Source organism: Crotalus tigris, unplaced genomic scaffold (assembly GCF_016545835.1).
Source record: "Crotalus tigris isolate CLP2741 ecotype Arizona unplaced genomic scaffold, ASM1654583v1 scf7180000017831.1706817, whole genome shotgun sequence".
Lineage (NCBI taxonomy): Eukaryota > Metazoa > Chordata > Lepidosauria > Squamata > Viperidae > Crotalus > Crotalus tigris.
The window spans coordinates 1,623,725-1,645,682 of NW_024096660.1; the positions used below are offsets into that span (position 1 = coordinate 1,623,725).

The 21,958-nt window shown below is 36.9% G+C and overlaps 1 protein-coding gene and 1 long non-coding RNA gene across 2 annotated transcripts in view; one reads left to right on the plus strand and one right to left on the minus strand.

Moving 5' to 3' along the window:
• RAB1A (RAB1A, member RAS oncogene family) overlaps nucleotides 1–13,051 on the minus strand; it is a 15,353-nt gene extending 2,302 nt beyond the window's left edge. Inside the window, exons 1-5 of the mRNA XM_039343047.1 lie at nucleotides 12,822–13,051; nucleotides 4,559–4,631; nucleotides 1,941–2,036; nucleotides 623–718; nucleotides 74–205 (exon numbers count right to left, since the gene is read on the minus strand). Of these exons, the coding sequence (XP_039198981.1) occupies nucleotides 74–205; nucleotides 623–718; nucleotides 1,941–2,036; nucleotides 4,559–4,631; nucleotides 12,822–12,844 (420 nt within the window). The 5' untranslated portion in view covers nucleotides 12,845–13,051. The remainder of the gene's footprint in view (nucleotides 1–73; nucleotides 206–622; nucleotides 719–1,940; nucleotides 2,037–4,558; nucleotides 4,632–12,821) is intronic.
• A 168-nt stretch (nucleotides 13,052–13,219) lies between these two features.
• Nucleotides 13,220–19,996, plus strand: LOC120307852. Its single transcript, XR_005556670.1, has 3 exons — nucleotides 13,220–13,515; nucleotides 18,283–18,589; nucleotides 18,711–19,996. It is a non-coding gene; the product is annotated as an uncharacterized LOC120307852 (long non-coding RNA).
• Nucleotides 19,997–21,958: the final 1,962 nt, after the last annotated feature.

Here is a 21,958-nt window from a genome sequence, read left to right on the forward strand (position 1 = left end):
TCTAGTTTATAATGACTGCAATGGATTCAACCGTACTTTTTGAAGATTAAAGCTGTTTAGAAGATAGGCATACCTTTGCTGTTGTATAATCTACGACTTTCTTTGTGGTCAGATCACACTTGTTTCCTACCAACAACTTGTTAACATTTTCACTGGCATAACGATCTATTTCTTGAAGCCACTGTTTTACATTATTGAAAGACTCCTAAAAGATAAAAGAATATATTAAATCTAAGCTCAGCCATTTAATATAGTGTGTTTGTATTCTAAGACAAATCCCAATGCATTTTAAACATAATCCCAATAGTGTCCGCCTCTCTCCTTTGCTTTACAAATTAGGAGTTTCTGGCTTGAATTAAGAAAGATTTTTCTCTCTGCCTCAAGACTCTTCTTTTATGCAAAGACACACCATAATTTGTGGAAGCATCAGGGACGGGGTGGTGAGATGATTTAAAATGCAGCAAGACATCTTACAAGGAGAACTAAGACTTCAAAGCAAGAGGATGTACAGTCACCACCTAATTCAATCATCCCTTCATCTAATTGCTGTTATATACAAAGTTACACTTCCCTATGACATGCTCATGCAATTCCTTCAAATGCCCAACTAACAAACACTTACCTGATCTGTAACATCATACACAACTATGATGCCATGAGCTCCTCTGTAGTAACTAGAAGTAATTGTTCGAAATCTCTCTTGTCCTGCTGTGTCCCACTATGAAAACAAACAAAAAAATATGTTGAAAAGTGCTTAAAAGACTGCACCCATTCTGATCTGATAACCGGGCAGATTTAAAAAAAAACTGGTAATACCACTAGTCAACTTAACTATTCTGAAATACCTACCGCAGATCAGATGAAATAAAATAACTGAAACAATGAAACAGAATCCACTTCACTGAAATCAACTATAAAATGCTGTTGGGGATTTAATGTTAAGCTCATGGCATTACCAGGAGGCACCAGTAAAAAGTCCTTTCTTGCCATCTCTTTTAAACCTTTAAATCAGGGGTAGTTAACCTTGGCTCTTTTATGACTCGTGGACTTCAATTCCCAGAATTCCTGAGCCAACTTAGCTGGCTCGGGAATTCTGGGAGTTGAAGTCCACGAGTCATAGAAGAGCCAAGGTTGCCTACCCCTGCTTTAAATAGAAACCCCATTCTGATGTTTCAGGGCAAGCTCTCCACACAATTCTTATTTCTGAATTAGCTGGTTAGCCATCTGCACTTTGAATTCTGCCTTATTACCTCCAAGGAGGCTTTGTTGAATCTAGGTTTCATTTGTCAACAAATGGGATTTTTTTGTTCATGGCAGGTGTTACCTGGATATGCCCTCAAACAATAGGAGCCTTTTGGTAAATTTTCCACAAAGTACCTTCAAGCTACAAAATGCTGAGCAACTCTTTTATATAGGCTTAATGTATAAAACTATTCAGTTTTGCTGCTGCTCGTCAGAATTTGGAATTGGTCACAATGCAGATTTGCTTATGGCATCACTACCCTATGAAGCTTATAATGCCCTAGATCAGTGATGGCGAACCTTTTAGAGGCCGAGTGCCCAAACTGCAACCCAAAACCCATTTATGCATCGTCGAGTGCCGGGTGGGTGTGGCCCATTGGGTGGGTGTGGCTGCCGTGATAACGGCAGACTGGATGGGACTAAAAAGTTCAATCAATCAATTCCAACTTTGCGAGATCTTTTTTTTCCCACGAGAAGTTGAAATTGACTGATTGAACCCCCCCTTTTTTTGCACATGTCGGCAGAGGCCTAAAGCAAAAAGGTTTTATAAAACCCAGCTGAAGGCCTAGGACTGGGGTGACGATGCGCGTGCCCACAGAGAGGGCTCTGAGTGCCGCCTCTGGCACCCGTGCCATAGGTTCGCCACCACTGCCCTAGATAGCTCACCCTTTCGAGATTTACCAATGGACAATACTTACTATCTGAAGCTTGATAGTTTTGCCATCTAGCTCTATAGTTCTGATTTTGAAGTCCACCCCAATTGTGCTGATATAACTTTCTGTATATGTGTCATCCTAGGAAGAGGAAACATTTTTAGAATCATTAGCAATACTGCATTCCAAAGCATCACCACCACAGAAAGGAAAAACCTGTCTTAGAATAAACAAATACTTGATTAAAATTCCAACTGAAGCCATGATGGATAAATTTGCTAGGATTTTAGCAAAGAATGAGTAGCTTCTAGTTGAGACTGCTCAGATGATGATGGGATGGTTCAGTGAACATTATCAGATTGCCATTAATTGATCATACAGGTAGTCCTTGAATTGTGATCACTTGGGACTGGAATTGCCATCATAAGTTATGACTGTAAATTGAATCGCACCTGATTCAAGACAACTTTTACAGTGGTGGTTATGTAAAACATTCAATTGTTAAGCAGATATAGCTTCCCCAATGGGTGTTTTGCCATAAATTGGCAAAAAAAGGTACATGATCACATGACCACAGGACGCTGCAATCGATGATAAAGATGGTTGCCAAGAATCCGAGTTGCAATCACATGACCATAGGGGTGATGTAATGGCTCTAAGTGTGAGTATACTTTTCTGTAAGTCACTTTTCCAAGGCCATCATAACTTTGAAACGTCGTTAAATGAAGAGCCATAAATTAAAGACTACCTATATCGTAGAAGTCAATTTTGAAGCCAGAGAAAGAAGAAATTAGAGCTGCTTTCTCTGGCTTGTTGAGAGAGTAACTTACTTTAAACTAATGATTAATACAATCAAGCCATTTATATGTTTAGTGTACCACACAAACATCACCAATTATAGGATTAGATCGTATAGTTTGCACTTACTACAGGTAGTTCTCAACCTACAACCACAATTTGAGTCCAAAATTTCTGTTGCCCAGTGAGACAGTTGTTAAATTAGTTTTGCTACATTTTATGACTTTTCTTGCCACAGTAGTTAAGTGAAAAACTGCAGTTGTTAACTTGGTAATAGTGAATCTGGCTTCCCCATTGACTTTGCTTGCCAGAAGGTCGCAAAAGCTGATCACGTGATCCCAGGACATTGCAACCGTCATAAATATGAACCAGTTGCCAAGTGCCTGCATTTTGATGACATGATGCTGCAACAGTTGTGTGAAAAACAGTCATAAATCACTGTTTTCAGTGCTGTTGTAACTTTGAACGATCACTAAATGAACGGTTGTAAGTTGAGGACTACATATGCAGTGAGAGAAAAAAAATATTTGATCCCCTGCTGATTTTGTACATTTACCCACTGACAAAGAAATGATCACTCTATACTTTTAATGGTAGGTTTATTTTAACAGTGAGAGACAGAATAACGAAAAATCCCAAAAAGTTATAAATTGATTTGCATTTTAATGAGTGAAATAAGTATTTGATCCCCTATCAATCAGCAAGATTTCTGGCTCCCAGGTGTCAGAAAGGGAGTGCTCCTATTTTCAGCTTGTTACCTGTATAAAAGACACCTGTCCACAGAAGCAATCAATCAATCAGATTCCAAACTCTCCACCATGGCCAAGACCAAAGAGCTGTGCAAGGATGTCAGGGACAAGATTGTAGATCTACAAAAGGCTGGAATAGGCTACAAGACTATCGCCAAGCACCTTGGTGAGAGGGTGACAACAACTGCTGTGATTATTCGCAAATGGAAAAAGCAAAAAATAACTGTCAGTCTCCCTCAGTCTGGGGCTCCATGCAAGATCTCACCTTGTGGAGTTTCAATGATCATGAGAACAATGAGGAAACAGCCCAGAACTACATGGGAGGATCTTATCAATTATCTTAAGGCAGCTGGGAGCTGTCAAACATCAGCCTGGAAAACTTAATGACTTGGAGAGGATCTGCAAAGAGTGGGACAAAATCCCTCCTGAGATGTGTGCAAACCTGGTGGCCAACTCCAAGAAACGTCTGGCCTGTCTGATTGCCAACAAGGGTTTTGCCACCAAGTACTAAGTCATGTTTTGCAAAGGGGTCAAATACTTATTTCATGCATTAAATTCCAAATCAATTTATACCTTTTTTTGAAATGCGTTTTTCTGGATTTTTTTGTTGTTATAATAAACCTACCATTAAAATTATAGACTGATAATTTCTTTGTCAGTGGGCAAACGTACAAAATCAACAGGGGATCAAATAATTTTTTTTCCCTCACTGTAGATAGACCTGGAAGGACATTCAATAATTCACACTGTAGTGAAAGACAGAGTATGAAATGCAGGATTTATTTCTTAATTACTGTTAGTTTGGCTGAGCATACAAACTGGCCTCACATAATTACATGACAAGCAAAATTCAATACCCCCAAATTTAGCCATATATCCAACTTAAGAACTTGGGACTTTTTTTATGTGCTTAAAGGCTTTTAGTTTTGTAAAGGATTAGCTCCATGTCTTTAAGAATGCACCCACAGGATTAGCATTTCTTCTAACTTTTCTTGCAAACTGAACATTTATTTTACAATTTACTTAGCAAGTATAAAGATTATGGAGGCGAAAACACCTAGATATTAATGCCATTTGTTATTATTAATCCAAAGATGAAAACGCAAAACAACTTACTGCAAACCTAAGTAGCAGGCAAGATTTTCCAACACCAGAATCTCCAATAAGGAGTAGCTTGAATAAATAATCACTGCAAAGAGAAAAACCACAATTATACGTACAATATTATGATGGATTAAAGCTATTTATTCATATTATTTTGCTTTATCTTTATTAAAATTGACAAGTTCAATCTTCCTGTCAATATATGCTAGGAATTATATAAATGGATTTTATACTGAAACCAAATTTAAATCTAAATTCTGTGGCTATCTGAAAACTAAATTATGATGAAAATTAGAAAAGAATAGAACTGTTAGAAAGCTTCAGTTTTGTTATCTTTCTAGATCAATTGGCCAATATAGTAATTGGAACATTCTGATGGAGAATTCTGGAGCTAAGAAATAACTACTCTACCAGCCATTCCTGGACTCTTTTGCAGTCTGTCTTGAATAAGGGATTTGGAGAGAAACATTTTTTACTAAAATTCATTCCAGAGAAGATGGAACTATTTTTGATAGTCAGCTCATGTGTGGGATTGTTTAAACAATACACTTAGCAGTGAAAAGGCAAACAAATCTGCCTAGGGTTAAGGTAAATATATTCTTATCCCTTGTTTTCTTCTCTGCTTATACTGGTATTACCACTGTCATAAACAGTTTGAAGACAGAGTACAGTATACATGGCACTTCTTTGGAATCAGTTTAGAACTTAAGTTGGTCTAAGACAGAGGTTCTCAACCTTTTTAATGCTGCGCCCCCCCCCCAACCGGTCGTAAGTCGAGGACTAAACCAGTCGTAAGTCGAGGACTACCCAACCGGTCGTAAGTCGAGGACTTTCCCTGCCCGGGAGCGCCACGCAAGCGTGGTGCTGCCCCTTGCGCCGGCCGAGGCGTAGCGGCAAGCGGCAGAGACGGAGCAGACTGACCACTGGCTGGGCCACTAGCTGGCCTAGCCCAAGGGAGGTAAGGCACCTGCCGGAAAAGGGGGAAAAAATGGCGGACAGCCTTGCTTGGCGACCCCCGTGAAATGGTCGATCGACCCCAAATGGGATCACGACCCATAGGTTGAGAACTGCTGGTCTTAAGATAAACCTCGCAGATTGCTGACTGGGACAGACAATTACATACAGCCTGCATTACATAACTTCCACTGGCTTTCATTTGCTTCCAAATAGCATTCTTAAGTAGCATTTTGGTCTTTTGTGGTAAATCAAGCATACAATTAGCCTAACATCAAGATTATCCTCCAAGACCCTTCTCTAGATCCCCTGGCATCTGAATAGAGAAGTCACCAATAGTGAAAGAAAGGACTTTAAATTGAACTATCTTATATTTGCATTTCACTACAAGGAAAGGAAAGTTCTGACATAAAATATAATGAAATAATTTTCAGAAACAATTTTTGTATTTTGTTTCTGTATTCAAATTTAAGCAGTCTTAATATTAGTGATTAATTCTGAGATTTTAAACTTACAGAACAACATAATTAATCTGTCACAGCTATGTGCTCTCACAGGAAATTAATTTTAAAGTACTTGAAACAAGTGGATGAAATTCTTTTATACGATTTTCTCAATCCAAATAGACTGTTAAAATATTCAAATTAAAAATCATCAATATTTACTACCAATCAATATTTTCCCACTCCCTTTGACTGGTTCAATATTCTGCTGTTACTCATGTGTTCCCATCTATCACCACAGATAGACCAAAGATATCATACAAATACCACTAAAATAGACAAATCTTCATGTGTTTTGGTGTAACAATCACAATAAGGAGCTATGAGTGAGACACCTAAAGATTATGGAAAGAAAAGTATCAACTATGCTAAGACTTTCAGGTCCCTATAATTGCCTGACAAGCACAGAAAATAAATCATGGACAACTTTATGGAAAACCCTTTCTAAATACATGGTTTAAAGTTCTCAGTGGAATTGGTTTCAGACTAAAGTTCAAGAACCTAGAACAGCAAAGAGATTCACATGGAATTCTGTACTGTACTCTTTTTGATTATGCTGGAAGTAATGTAAGTCCAGTGTATTCTATTAAATGAAATCTTCAGGTCACTTATGATCATCAATACTATTTATTCAATTTGTAAAGGTACCCATGTCAGCAACAGATTCTGTACTGCAAATAATCTTAAAATTAAAAAAAATCCCATCATAAATATAAAAATTAAAATACACAGCAGTTGATGAATATTAGTAATGCATTTTTGAAATAAAACCATTTCTTTTCATTCTTTTTAGTTCTAAAAGGGTATGTTGTTTAAATATTTGAGTTTGAAAAAATTATAAAGTTGGACATCTACTGCAACACCAAGACTTCCTTAGAACAATTAAGTTGTCTAGCATTTGATCTTGCAGCCTGACTCGCTTTACAAATGTAATATTTTAACAGCCTGCATATCAATATCTAATAGAATAACTGCTTCAGAAAAAAATTAATTCTTCAAATGCACAAGGCATTTATCAAACTGATTTTTAAATAAGACGTACAATCTAAGACAAAGTAGATAAAATGTTTTTCATACATAAATTAAAATGCCATAGCTCCCTATGTACAGTTATTTATTTATAAAACCTATAGCTTGTCCATCTTACTGCAAGGTAACTCTTACAGAAAAATCCCAAGAATAAAAAACTCACATTTTAAGATTATTTTCTGATAGACATTTCTGACAGATGAGCCTATGTTTCTATTGGTGAATAAATGCCTTGTTTCATGCCTATTATATTACTGCAATAATTTTCTGCCAGGAACTGTATCTCAATACAAAGTAATGTTTTTCAAGATGTTCTCAACCTTTCATGCTACTCTAATTTTCTTTATACAGTAGAGGGTTTTTCATTAACTTCTTATTCAAGTCATAGCCAAGTTAATTTACAAGTAGGCCTCAACTTATTTTTATTTAGTGACTATTCAAAGTTACAACAGCACTAAAAAAGGTGACTTAAGATCATTTTCCACACTTAGGGCTGTTGCAGCCTCCCTGTGGTCACATGATCGAATTTTAGATGCTTGGCAATTGTAATCCTAGTATTGTAACCTATAATGGGATCTGACTTTCATCTGCATTCTATTATTAATTAGATTTGCATCATATAAACTTTAAAAACAGTATTATACAAACTTTAAAATCACTGTTTTTGTTAAAGAAATAATGTGAAGATTACCTTAATTGTGGCATCTCCTTTAGCAGCAAATACCTCATCCAAATGTCTTCTGTATGTATTGATCAATCCTACTTGAAGCCTATTTTTTTTACAAAGTGCTTCAACTTGGATATTTCGGAGCCATCTTGCATGCTGATTACTTCAGGTCATGCCATAACATTTCAATAGATTTAAATTCAGGCCTTAGATTTGGCTCTTTCAAAAATGTGAATTTTTTTCTATTTCAGTGAATCTGCTGTACATGTATGCCCAGAACCACTGTGGTACTGCATCACTCACATTCAACTCAGGGCTGGCTAAACTGAAGTTCTTTAGAATTTACTGGTCCAAATCAGAATCTATTGCTCCCTGATCATTTGCAAGCCACTGGATTTCTAAGGCTTCAACGATTTCAAACAATGCCATGTTTCACTGATGGGATTAAAATTCTTTTGTTGGAATACAGAATCCTGATTTCTCATCAGCACCACAATGTTCCCTATTTGTCTTGCCTACCCACCCAACATTGTTCCAGTCTGCAATATGTGGTCTTTGGCAAACTTGAAAAAGGTGGCAATGTGCTTTCTGGAAAGCAAAGACTTCTCTTTAGTATTTTCCTTGGGAGGATTCATCAGTCAGTGCAACATGATATGTTAAGCCCTTGCAACCTCACAGAGTATTGTGTACTTTATTGTTGTAATGGGGTTTTTTTTCTGGACAACTACATATGGGAAGAGGGTAACAATGTTATTATATTTCTCCATTTGTATACTATGTGTCTGACCAGAGCATGATGGAGAGCAAACTCTCACAAAAGTTTTCATAGTTCTCTCCAGTTTCCTGAACACTGATAATCCTTTTCAGAGTTCAAAGAGATCTCATCTGATTAGGGCAGTGTTTCTCAACCTTGACAATTTTAAGGCATGTGGACTTCATCTCCCAGAATTCCACAGCCAGCTTTGCTGGCTGTGGAATTCTGGGAGTTGAAGTCCACATGCCTTAAAATTGTCAAGGTTGAGAAACACTGGATTAGGGCAAGATTCAATTCCATTAATTGTGTCCTGAAAAGCAGACACAATGTAGCAATCAACTTGTCTCTCTGTGTGTGTTTTTTTTTAAAAAAGAGAAGGACCTCCTCAAAGTTACCTGTGATTATCATCGTTTGGATCATCTAACTCACTGTAACTCATTAAGAGAATGGTGGCTCAGTATTCAAGAAAGATATGACACAGTGTATTGTTTTGTGTTTTGTTTAACCAGATGAAACTCCAGTTACACTGTAAATCAAGTATATCAGGATTATGAATAATTCTAAAGGGTTTACAAACTTTCACGATGATATTTGTTTTAGCAGCAATACAGCAGTAATTTGCCACTGCCTTCTTCCAGGATGTTTTTTCAATTTTCTAATCTAGCCTACATCCTTGATATACTTTGTAAATTGCCAATCCAGGTTCTAATCAGATGAGCCGATTCTGCTTAGTTTCCAAAACCAGGCTATGTCAGGCAGATATCTTGGCTAAAATGCATCCTTAACCAAAGTTTTTATTTGAATTAGTTACTTTTCAACACTTTACCTATATGAAAGAGATACATATCTTACATTTTACTTCACTACTGCAAAATAAAATGGTTAATATTTTTAATTAATACAACTTAGCACTAGTTCATAAAGGAAATCAATGAAAACTTGCTGCAGGTATGAACTACAGGTTGATTTTAATAATTACAACTGCATTCTAGTACTTTTCTGAACTGTAAATAACTGAAGCATTAAATCAAATACTGCTCTTTAAGTAAACAGAAGCATTAACTTTAAAAGTGTTAACATTAAAAGTGTTTGCAGGCTTATCAGTAAAATTGAAAATAATTATGGAGTCTTGGTTTGGTTGCTTGCTATGCAGTGAATCCAGGATCATCAAATGTTGTATTTTAAAAGGAATGCAATCTAATCTAGAAATGGTTGCACTTCTCCCACACACCTATACCAGTGGTATCTGTGCGTTTTTTATTTGAATTTATTTTCAGATTCACCTCAATCTCTCACGTTCATGAGTTTAAAGCAATATTCTAATCCAAACTGTAAAAAATATTTCCCAAAAGTTTCATATGGATATTCAAAGTACTGAGGGGCAAGATGGAATCCTCAAAAGCCAGTGAGGCAGCACAATTGCAGCAGCATCTTGGTCTATCTTTCAGAACTATCACAGTCATGCCAACATTATCGGATTCCAATCTGATAGATAAGAAAATGCTCCCTATATTTATCATGGATTAGGATCCTATTAAAAAGTCATCCCCATACCAGGGGTTCTCAACCTTGGCAACTTTACGACTTGTGGACTTCAACTCCCAGAATTCCTCAGCCAGCAAAGCTGGGAGTTCTGGGAGTTGAAGTCCACAAGTCTTAAAGTTGCCAAGGTTGAGAACCCCTACCATATACCTTTGATGTTGCTCAATATTTCATTTGGGAATTTCCAGAAAATTATTAAATTTTCACTGTTTAAATGTACAGAATCCTACATAACTAAGAAAGCTATAGTTTCAATTTAAGTTACACCACAGATATGATGACATTTGTTTTGGATGCTAAAAACACACACTTAATCTTCAGGCCCTTGCTCTCACCACGTGCAACTTTAACTTACGATAAAATTAGACTTGCTGTTCCAAAGTGTCATTGCTAATGTTGCCTGGAAACAGTAGAACAAATTTGATGATACTCAGCATTTAAGCTGTAGAACTCAGAGGGTGAGTGAGGGTGGATGATGAGAAAAGTTTCTGAGCAATCAAAAGTGCTTAATAAGAAAAAAAAATCAGCATTAATCATTTGGTGTTGCTTCTACATTTCAGTTTTCATTTCTTAGAAGTATTTCACTGCAATGCAGCAACATTGCAAAATCAACCTAAGCCCAGAAAGCATTCTGTAAGAATCATGTGGCAAACACATGACCCTCAGCTAAAATGAACATCCACAGTAATCAGTCAATAGCAACTGGTCAGAAAGGGTGAATCAGCTACAAAAAGATCAAATGGTAAAGATTACTTTATCAGTTGTAAAGTAACACTGTTGAATGTTCACACACCATAGACTTAAACAAGAAATACCAAGTATTTTGCAGGGGTGGGGGGAGAAACATCTTTGCAACCTATTACATAAGCAATCAGTTCTAGTATAAAAGAACCAAATGTCGTTACTAACTTTTTATAACATCTCATAAAATCTTCTTATCTCCATTCTGTGACATCTGCTACCGAATTGTCACAATATATCCCTACAGACAACATTAGAGATTCTTTTCAGTTTCTCAGTAAACTTTGAAGACAAACTTCACAAATAGTAGCTGTTCAGAACAAATTACAGTATAGGCTTTCAGGCAAGACATTCCTGGTTTAAGTATTTCTCTCTTCTTACACTAGGAGTCCATTTCCTCAAAGTCATTCTTTTTACACTTTGCACATACTACTCATTTACACTTCTATTAAGGTGGCCTCAAAACTGTAGCTGCCTTAATTGTGCTTGCCATACACTAAGTCCATCAACATTCAGAATACTATATCCCTACTTTTGTTATTGTTGCACTATGGAAAATTAATTATATATAAATTCACATGAGTTATTTTCCGAACTTTTGCAGCCGAATTATCCTTCAATATAAATTATTCAAAGAGCAGTGCTCTGAAGTACCAATGCTGCCAAGCTGAAAAGAACAAGTAAAGATAAAGCAGGGATAGAAACAAGCTACATACATATGAAGAGGAAAAGAAGTCCAGAGTTATGCTGTATTTTAAGTTTAAAGAAATGAACAAGAACAGGAATGGCTAGAGATACAGATGAAAAGATAAATTTATTTATAAAGCAAAGATAAAGGTGAGAATACTTATAAAGACAGAATGTAATATACAGGGGCAGACAACTGACAACCTTAAATCCCTTTGTAAATGCTCCTAATCCTGATTGTTGAACCTCAATAATACAATTCACTACCATTAATTGTGGAGAACAGATGAGAACTAAGCTCTACAGTAGTCATATCATAGTTAAAACTGAAAGACAACTTAAATTTCCCAAAGGCCGCTGTCTCCCCGTTTTTCCTAAATATTAAATATAGCTTTTAGTCAAGGCTGCTCACTAAGCATACTAGAAAAAAGATGCAACATATATAAAGAGTACAGAACAACCATTAGTGAAAGACATCTAAGGAAATCTATAGCCAATGGAGAGCATATGTATGCATGTTAAGTGGTCACCGATTAAGACAAGGTGAATTGAACAACATTAAAAAAAAATCAAGACTGAGGTCTACTTGATATAGTATGGTGTTCCAAGTGTCACAGTCATCATTTAGTAAATGACCTTGGATCATCTTCCAGTACATCCATCCTCATAGTTGGGAGAATTAAATGAAAAGAAAAAAACTGTACATTTCCCTAAATTCCTTCTTGAAACCACACTTTCCCCCTTCATTTAACCTAAGACACTTCCATTAACAAAAGTTTCCCCGATGTTTTTTTTCTTCCCCGCACACCATTTCCCCACTATAAGCTTTAACAACAGGAAGTTGGGATCTTGATCCCGGATTGCTTACCTAAATCGTGGAGAAAAGTAGATGGGAATCTACAGTCATTCTCGGAGAGCAACTAAGGACAGACTAAGATCTACAAGTTTCCTCTTTATGCTACAGAATATACCAAATAACGAACCAACTTCCTTGGCTATCAGAAGGGCTGGGATACCCAATGCTTTGAGTTATTCTTAGATGATTATTTACATCTTACAACAGGATTCAGAGAAAAGCTTCAGGCAACCCTATCTTTCAAGGGGGGGGGGGATCTCAGAATGTTCTTTGAAAAGCATTAAAGTCAAAGCCACCATTCTGTTTACTTACTGCGGGCACAAACAACCGTTCTAGATCCCTCAAGAGCCATGGCAGCCTTCCCTGTTCCCGAGGGCCGTGCCCCCAAAGCCGCTTTTCCTTCGGCATGGAGCAATTGCTCCATTCACCGCCTTTCACCCCGTTACCACTTACCCCACTATAGTCCCCGTCTCCCGCTCCCTCTACAACCTTGTCATTCCCTTCTGTCCCCACGCACACAAGAAAGCTACCATAGTACTCACTATTCGGGATTCATACTGGACATGTCAGCGGGGGCCCCCACGGCCTGTAGAGAATGAGCTCTCTCCGCGGAGCAGGCGGCGGTCAGACCCACCACCGGCGGCTCCTGGAATGGTCGGCCTTCCTAGCCAACTACACACCCAAAGGCGACAAACGCAGGCAACAAGGGTGTCTCCTTCCAACAGGGACAACCCCTCCCCACACAAGCGGCGACTGCTGCCGTCTCCGCTCTGGCACCTAAAACTCAAAATGGCTGCCACCTCCGAAACCAGGAAACGGAGAAGCCTCTGGTGGAGGGCTGGGTCTTACATGATGGTGAGAAGGCGGCGGGATCCTTGGCAAGGGATGCTGGGGAATTGAGTTCCCAAGTCCCGCGACAGCTTTCGGGTTGCTTTGGCGCTGAGTCCACAAAACAACTCGGTTTCCCAGCAAACCTACGGGCAGATTGACGCGTGCGTAATCAAAGCTCTTTTTTTTCGTGTTTCCCGGTTGACTCAACTTTGATATTTTGGTAACCGATTGGCTGACAGGTTCAGCCGGCCGGGCAACGTCAGCAGGGAAACGTGGCAGCTTGGGCGAGCCGTTGATTTCTCCAGACAGGATAGGGAGAAAGCGGGGCAGCGGCGAAGGGAGGGAAAAGCGACGCCAGCTATTTTGTGGGCGGAGCGATCGCGTGGAATTGGAATTTGAACGGAGGTTAGATGTAGCAATTAGAATATAGATTTTTTTAAAAAAAATGCTCCGTGGATAAAGTTTCGAGTCCAACGTCGTGGTAAAGGGAAAGTATTAATCTATAAATATTATGCAGATACTGCCAGTAGATTTTTTTATATGAGTCTGTGCCAGGTGTGGACTGATAAGCACTCTGTAGGGAGGTTAGAGGCCTTATTTCGCAATTTAAAATGGATTATAAAACGGAAACTTTAACGCCAAGTAAACCCTTACAGATTAATAGTACCCTGCTGTTTGCTTTTAAATAATTGATGCTGAGATTCCGTTATCCAATGCCATGCCAACATGTCAAAAATTTACAAAGGTCTACCTACAAACATTCCCTAAAACAGTTTAAATATGAAATTACCTGATGAAGTACCATTAGCTAGTTTATTCTGTGCCTTGTGTACTAATAGATTATAACATTATTTGCAATATATAATGTAGTCCTCTATAATTTCTTTTTGCTGAAACATGTTTCAAGTACCATATTGAAACAAACGTGCTTTTAATATGTATATACAAATGATACGTTTGCAGTGGTAGGATTCAAATATGGGAACAACCAGTTCTCTGTGTGGATGCCACATCCAGAAGTCCAGTCTGGGCCTGGACCAGTTCCGTGGAGAAAGGTTTTTCCATGGACCGGAGGGGGTGTAGTTTTGTGTGTTGCGTGCATCCCACAGATGGGGCTTTGCTTGTTTGTGCAGACCGGTTGCTGGCATGTCATGGCCTGGTACCGGTCTACGGATAGGGGGTTGGGGACCCCTGCATTAGAGGATAAAGTAAAAACATCCTCTGAGTATTATTTTCCTAAGACATTTCCAAAATAAGCAAAATGGGGAAATATGTTTTGTGAAAACTTTGGATGATATTAAGGATTTAATATACATTCTAAATATGTAAGCCACCTGTTTATCAAGGAAACCCAGGCGCTTAATACCAGCTTTATTATAAATTTAATATATGTTTACCTCAGATGCTGCTTCTGTGCTATCATGTGCTATCAATACAAGAAACAATGTATTAGTAGAAACTGCATTAAATAGTGTCTTTGATCCAATTAGATATTACCTGCTTGTTATATTTTCTAGATTAAAGTTAAGTGAAAGGTTGCCTAGAGTAACTATATTTAGAAAACAACAAAATTTAGAGGGTATTTAAAACTATACTGTAATGTAAACACTATTGCAGAGGACTTGTGCCAACTTCTGTTTCCTTTTCCCACCCAACTTGTGAGAAAGATAAGATCTTCCCTTTTTGTTCCAACATTAATTGCTTTAAACTGATCACAATTTAACAGAGAGGTCAACTACATTAATAATCAGATAGTTACCAAAAGCTATCTTGTAGCTCCTTGATTCCAGAAAGATTTCCCAATGTGGGAAAAAACAGTAAGCAAAATAGCAAGCAAACGGCAATAAAATAGCAAGCTACATAATGGAGGACTTCTTCACCACACTCTTACGTACTTCACTTAGTTCTCCAGATTAGATCCACATAATTCTTGATCTCTTATTCTGTACCTTAAAAGTATTGGACTCTGAACAGCTAGTATAATTCAATCTTATCATGAAATACAATACAAAACATAATTTGAGGAGAGGTCTAACTGTTCTTGGATAGTTCTTGATCATAGAAGTTCATGTCCTGATTCTTGGTACTTATCCATCAGCCATACTTTGATTTTATCTGAGTTTCTGGCACATCATTTAATCCCCTCCAACATACTCTTGCTTTTCCATGTACCTGTATATTCAGACCAACTGTATGTACTTCATTAGACAGTGTTTTAATCATATAGTTTAGTGATGGCGAACCTTTTAGAGACTGAGGGCCCAAACTGCAACCCAAAACCCACTTATGCATCGTTGGGTGCCGGGTGGGTGTGGCCCATTTGGTGGGTGTGGCCAAGTGGGTGGGTGTGGGCCATTGGGTGGCCGTGGCTGCAGTGGTAATGGCAGACTGGGTGGAACTAAAAAGTTCAATCAATCAATTCAAACTTTGCAAGATCTTTTTTTTCCCCCGCAAGAAATTGAAATTGACTGATTAATTGAACCTTTTTTTTTTTTGCACATGACTGCGGAGGCCTAAAGCGAAAAGGTTTTATAAAACCCAGCTGAAGGCCTAGGACTGGGGCGACGGCGCGCGTGCCCACAGAGAGGGCTCTGAGTGCCGCCTCTGGCACCCGTGCCATAGGTTCGCCACCACTGATATAGTTCCTTAAGCTCATCCATCATGATCACTAGAAAAGATAATTTGCTGGGCAGAGATTTCATTCTGTTCAAACACGGATTCTTTCTAGTTAAGTTAGTCCTCAGTTTATGTTTATTCAAAGTATCCTTCCAATAAACTCCTCAGGAAAAAAAATGGAGGGAAAGCTTTCTTTTCCTTTGGGAGATACAGCCTCAAGGCTTCACTCTGATCTAACTTTACCATTACAAAGAATAGATACTATTAAAATTCACCAATATTGAGGAACAGCAATAGGACTTAGAATCAACAGTGTCAGTTATGTTGTGTGCTTTTATGAACACTCTATTCCAAGAAGGAACTGTTTTACTAGAAGAAGCTGATACAGAAAAATATTTGGAACAAAACTTACCAGATATGATTATGGAGAACAATGTGAACACAAATTTATCACTAGATATAAAAAAAGATGAGGATCTAAAAATTACAAAGGAAATATAAATGCCAATTCAAGAGAGTAATCAGAATAATTTTCCCTGCTGGATCTAAAAAAAAGGCTTGTTAAAGTTTTGAAGAAATTTGAGACATGGGATAATAATCATTTGAATGGTTTAAAAAGCAAGATAGTTTTATGTAAAAAGAAGGAAACTAGGGAGAGAAAAATAGCAAATACAAATATAAAAGAACATAATAATAGATATCCTAAAAAAACTAGAAATCCCATAGTTGAAGGAAATGTCAGGCCCAAGATCGGGAATGGCACAGCGGAATCCAATTAAGTTCAATCCTTTATTTGCTTAAACCTAATTGACAGAATCTTGCCAAATTCAAGCGATAACCTTCTAACTTACTAGATATACTCGAAAGAATCTTGTGTCAATTCAAGCTACACTGAATTTCTTTCCTGCTCCCCCTTCCAGCTCGGGTCTGCACAATCTCTTCATCCAGGTCTCTTTCTGGAAGAACTCCTGTGTTGTCCAAACTCTCCCCCACTGCTCCTTCAGGAGCACTTTCCATCACACTCGGACCTGGTCTTCTTAAGGGCTTTTTGGAAAATTGCCACAATACAAAAAAGATGCTGAGAGTCTAGAAAGAATGCAGAGAAGAGCAACTAAGATGATAAGAGGTCTGGAGGCTAAATTGTACAAGCATTGGTTAAGGGAACTAGCTATGTCTAGCCTATCAAAGAGAAAGATTAGGGGTGACATGACAGCTGTCCTCCAGTAACTGAGGGGCAACCATACAGATGAGGGGTTGACTTATTCTCAAAAGCACCTAAGAGCTGGACAAGAAACAATGCATGGAAGCTCTTTAAAGTGAGATCCTATTGTAATTTACTCTGCCAAGAAATCTCTCCAGGTCTGCTCATGCACCACTGCAGCCCTTTTTCACTCTCAGCTGTGTGTATTTTTCTTGTTAGCTCATCCTCTGAGCTCACAAAGGAGAGGTAAATAAAACTTTTTGGTGGCTATTCACTCAAGAGTTTTATCTCATGTGGGTGCTTAGTTAGATTCATTTGCTTTGATTTGGTTGCTTATATTTTCTTGTGCTTTTATTTATCTGTATTTACGTAGCTTAGGTTTGTTTTATTTTACAGTATTTGTTTATTCGTTTTACTTAATATACTTATTTACATATACTGTTTATTTGTTTATTTCTTTATCATATTTCATATATTTGTTGAGTTAGTTTACTTAGGATTAGTTTAGTTTAGCTTAGTTTCGCACATTTCATTTATAATGGAGTTTGAGGTAAGAGATCTTTGGTTTTATTTATTTACTTGTCAACTTGCATGTCTGACCGTAGGATTTAGAATTCAAAGACGTAATATGACAGATAACATGATATAAGTAATGATAATGATGAAGTAAAACAGGAATCAAAAGAATCTAGGAACAAGCAAAAAACATTTTAGAATATTTTTTAGAATAACTTTTGAACCAAAATATTTTAAAAATATTTGCACATCTTCTTTCAGGCACTTCCTTCATGAACTGTGTTAATATCTTTGGTTTAAATGCATCCACAGGACAGTCTTCCAGAAAGGCTGGAAAACATGGCTCTGTGGCTTTGTTTGGGGTGCAGAGAAAAGCACAGTTGTGGGGCTGGCTAGAGCCCTCAAATCCCTAATTCCTAATTAAGTCAGGAGGCTCAGAGTCACCTTACTCTAAACTAGAGATGGGAGGATCCTAGCCTCTGACCATGTTGTCATCAACACTTTCTTGCAGGCAGTGTCAATTGTTCATACAGCAAGGTTTAAATTGGAACAAAAGGGCCATTATAACATCACTTTAACAGCAGAGCAGCTAAAGGCAACTTCAGCTGTCCCTGCACCTGGCTGGAGGCAAAAATTCAGGTGATGTCATGAGGTTTGTTGTTGCTTAACAATGGTTAACAGTGGTTAGTGAGAAGGATTGAGGGAAGACAGGACAGCTTTCTGGGTCTTGTAGTTTTTTTCTTTAACAGCAACTGAGTCTTGAGACAGTGCCACACTATGATTTGCTTAGTAAATTTGCTTCCTCTGTTCAAAGGGTTCAAAATGTCTTCTTTTGGCAGGTGTGTCTCTGGAAATACCAAGAGCAACGAAGAAAGCAGAGGGAGCACCTCCATGAAATAAAAGCAAGGCATCAGGAGGAGCTGGCGGAAAAGAATGCCAGAATAACGGCTGAGTCAGTCATTTCCCTTACAAGCCTGTCTTAAGCTTCTCTTTTGGTCTGCTTATTTCTATTCTATGACTGATGTATGCTTCTGGTAATTTTTATGTCTTAATTGGAAGAAGAAAATAAAGCGCTTGCCAGCAATTTAGCATGTATTGTAGAGGAAAACAACGAGATTAAAAAGAAACTCCAAAAAGTTGAAGAGAGTGAGTATTATTTTAATTATTTTAATTAATTTTCATTTTCATTTTTAAAATGAAAGTGATTGGCTTTATGAGAAATTTAACAAGTTCACGAGTACAAGTTATTTTATTATTTTTTCCACAGGGTTTGCCCAGCTGACCCCTGACACCGCAATTTTAATAGAGTGGCTGAGGGAATGGGAGATGGAGGCAATGGAGGAGGAAGAAGAGATGAGCTCCCAGATACACCTATTCACAAACATTTGACCAACATAGACAAAGATGAGATGCCAAAAGTGAAATAATCATAATGACAGGCTGTTGTTTCATAGCAGATTTACATAGGAGTTATGCAAAAAGAAAGAAAGAAAGAAAGAAAGAAAGAAAGAAAGAAAGAAAGAAAGAAAGAAAGAAAAATTTTCTCTGATTTTTTCCAGTTTTTTTTTTCTGAGAATTCAATTAAGAATCCAAGAAGACAACAAAATGATCAAAATACTTCCCTACCAACAATCAACATTCACATGAACAAGATTAACATCAAACCAACAATCGAGTAAACAATGTTCCAGTCAAGGAACTGCCAAACAAGCTAACAGTAAACAGCCCAGCCAAAGAAGGTCACACAAACCTACTACAAAGAACTGCACGACAAAGTAGCCCCAGGGGTGCATTGCAAGATCCACAAGAAATACCATTTGCCTGCAAGCAAGAACTGGTGGGACTATAAAATAGAAAATGAAGAAGCTAAAGTGTTCTGGGAGTTTAGAATCCAAAAAGACAGACACCTGCCATATAACAAGCCAACTGTCAATAAGAAAAGACAAAAAAAGTCTAGACAGTGGACTGGGCAGTACTGGAAACAGCAGACTAGAGAAGAAGGAGAAACTAAAAATACATATACAGAAGAAGGGGTAAGACCAAGAGAACAGAGACAAATAAGATTGACTAGAAGATTAAAACCTAGATATAATTGAAAGAGATGGGCAGATCATAATCCAATAAAGATGACTTGGAGAGGAACCAAGAAAAAATTAAGATGGTCCCTGAACAAATCTATATTGAAAGAAAAAGAATTTATACAACTAACGACAAAGGAAATGGACTTTGTCAAAAAAGTTAAGAAAGGATATCACTTTTAAATATGTGGGATACAGCTAAAGCATATTTTAGAGGGCTGGCTATAACTTATACTGCTAAAAAGAACAAAGAAAACAACAACAGTTAAAGCTGAAGGAAGAATTTAGGAAATTAGAATTAGAATTACAAATAGACCCACAAAAGAAAATACTTAAAAAGCAAATGGAAATATTAAAACATAAATTAAACCTTGTAGAGGCGGAAACAATGGCTTAACAAATTAAAAGGGCTAAACAGAACTTCTTTGAAAATGCTAACAAACTGGGAAGATGGTTAGCACATAAACTGAAAAAAGAAAAAGAAAAATTGATAAACAAGTTGCAAGATTCAAAAGGTGAATTACCGTTTCATAATAATACAATAAAAAATCAAAGATTTTTATGAGACAGAGGAAACTTCAAAAGAAAAAATACAGCAGTACTTTAAAAAAGCAGATCTACCAAAAATTCCAGAGAATATTCAAAACCTATTAAATGGAAAAATATTAGTGATGGAGATAACAGAAGCCATAAAAAGGCAAAAAATGACAAGACCCTGGGCCCAGTTGGACTACCTGCAGAACTTTAAAAATCCTTGCAAGATATATTAAGCCTAATAATGAAAGAACCATGTAATGAAATACTTTTGGAGGCTAAAATACCAAATATGTGGACAGAAGCTAGTATTACTTTAATACCTAAAGAAGATTCTGACTTGTCACAAATAAAAAAATATGGGCCGATATCATTATTAAACATAGATTATAAAATTTTTGCCTCAATAATAGCAGAAAGATTAAAGAAATTTCTGACTGAATTTATACATACAGACCAAAATGGTTTTTTTTTACCTAAAAGACAAATAAAAAAATAACTTAAGAATGATTCTAGATGTTTTGGAGTACTATGAAACCCACCCAGGGAAACAGATGGCATTAATATTTCTAGATGCACAGAAGGCGTTTGATAATGTAAATTGGCAATTCATGTTCTAGCAACTAGAAGAAATGGACTTTGGAAAAAAATTTATAAACATAATCAAAACAATTTATAATAAACAAATAGCTAAAGTAATTGTAAATGGAGATTTTACAGAAAATTTTATTAAAAAAGACACAAAACAGGGCTGCCCACTATCCCCCTTACTATTTATATCAACATTGGAAGTATTGAATAGAAATATCAGGCAAGATATAGAAATTAAAGGACTAGAAATAAAAGACGAAAAATATAAACTACAAGCATTTGCAGATGACTTGGTTTTTATATTAGAAGAACTGCTTGAAACAAGCGTTAAGCTTATGGAGAAAACAGAAGAATTTGGAGAAATGGCAGGGTTGAAAATAAATAGAGAAAATACTAAAGTGTTAACTAAAAATCTTACACAAAAACAAAAAAAACTAGCAAAAAAACAAATCTCCAAATAGTTAAAAAAGTTAAATATTTGGGAATCTATCTAACAGCAAGATGTGCAACAATTAAAGAAGACAACTATGCAGGTCTTTTTTTTGTCACAGAATGCCCAGAACAGATTTCTGGCACCTTTTTTGGATGGAACCTTGTAGGGTGCTAGGCAAGGCGGGTTGTATAACGTGAGTTCCAGCACTTTTTTTTTTTTTTTTCAAAAAAAGCACTGCAACTATATAAGATTATTAAAACAAATAAAACTAGATCTGGAAGAGTGAAAAAATCTACAACTTTCAATGCTGGGGAGAATAGCAATATGAACATTTTACCAAAATACTTTTTTTATTTCAAACAATACCTATAAGATTGGGAAAAACCTTTTTTGATGAACTTAATACAATAATATTGAAATTTATTTGGCAAGGAAAAAAAGCCAGAATTAGACTGAAAATGTTATAAGAAGCAAAAGAAAATGGAGGACTTGGACTACCAGACTGGACGTTATATTACCAATCATCTATATTAACATGGATAAAAGAGTGGACAATGCTTAGAGACAAACGATTACTATACCTAGAGGGGGATGACCTGCAACTGGGATGGCATGCCTTTCTGTGGTATGGGAAGAATAAAATACATAGATATTTTCAAAATCATTATATAAGAAATGCTCTTTTCTTAAAATGGGAAAAAATAAAAGCGAACATTTATATTAAAATACCTGGATGACTTTCAACAATGGAAGCATTTACGAGAAAGTTGTGACCTATAAAGATATTTTGGACAATGAAAGAAAAACTGTCTAGCTGTTTTAATTTAAAGACTCAATTGTGGTCATAAGATGACAACTACTTGTATGTGTTGCACTTAT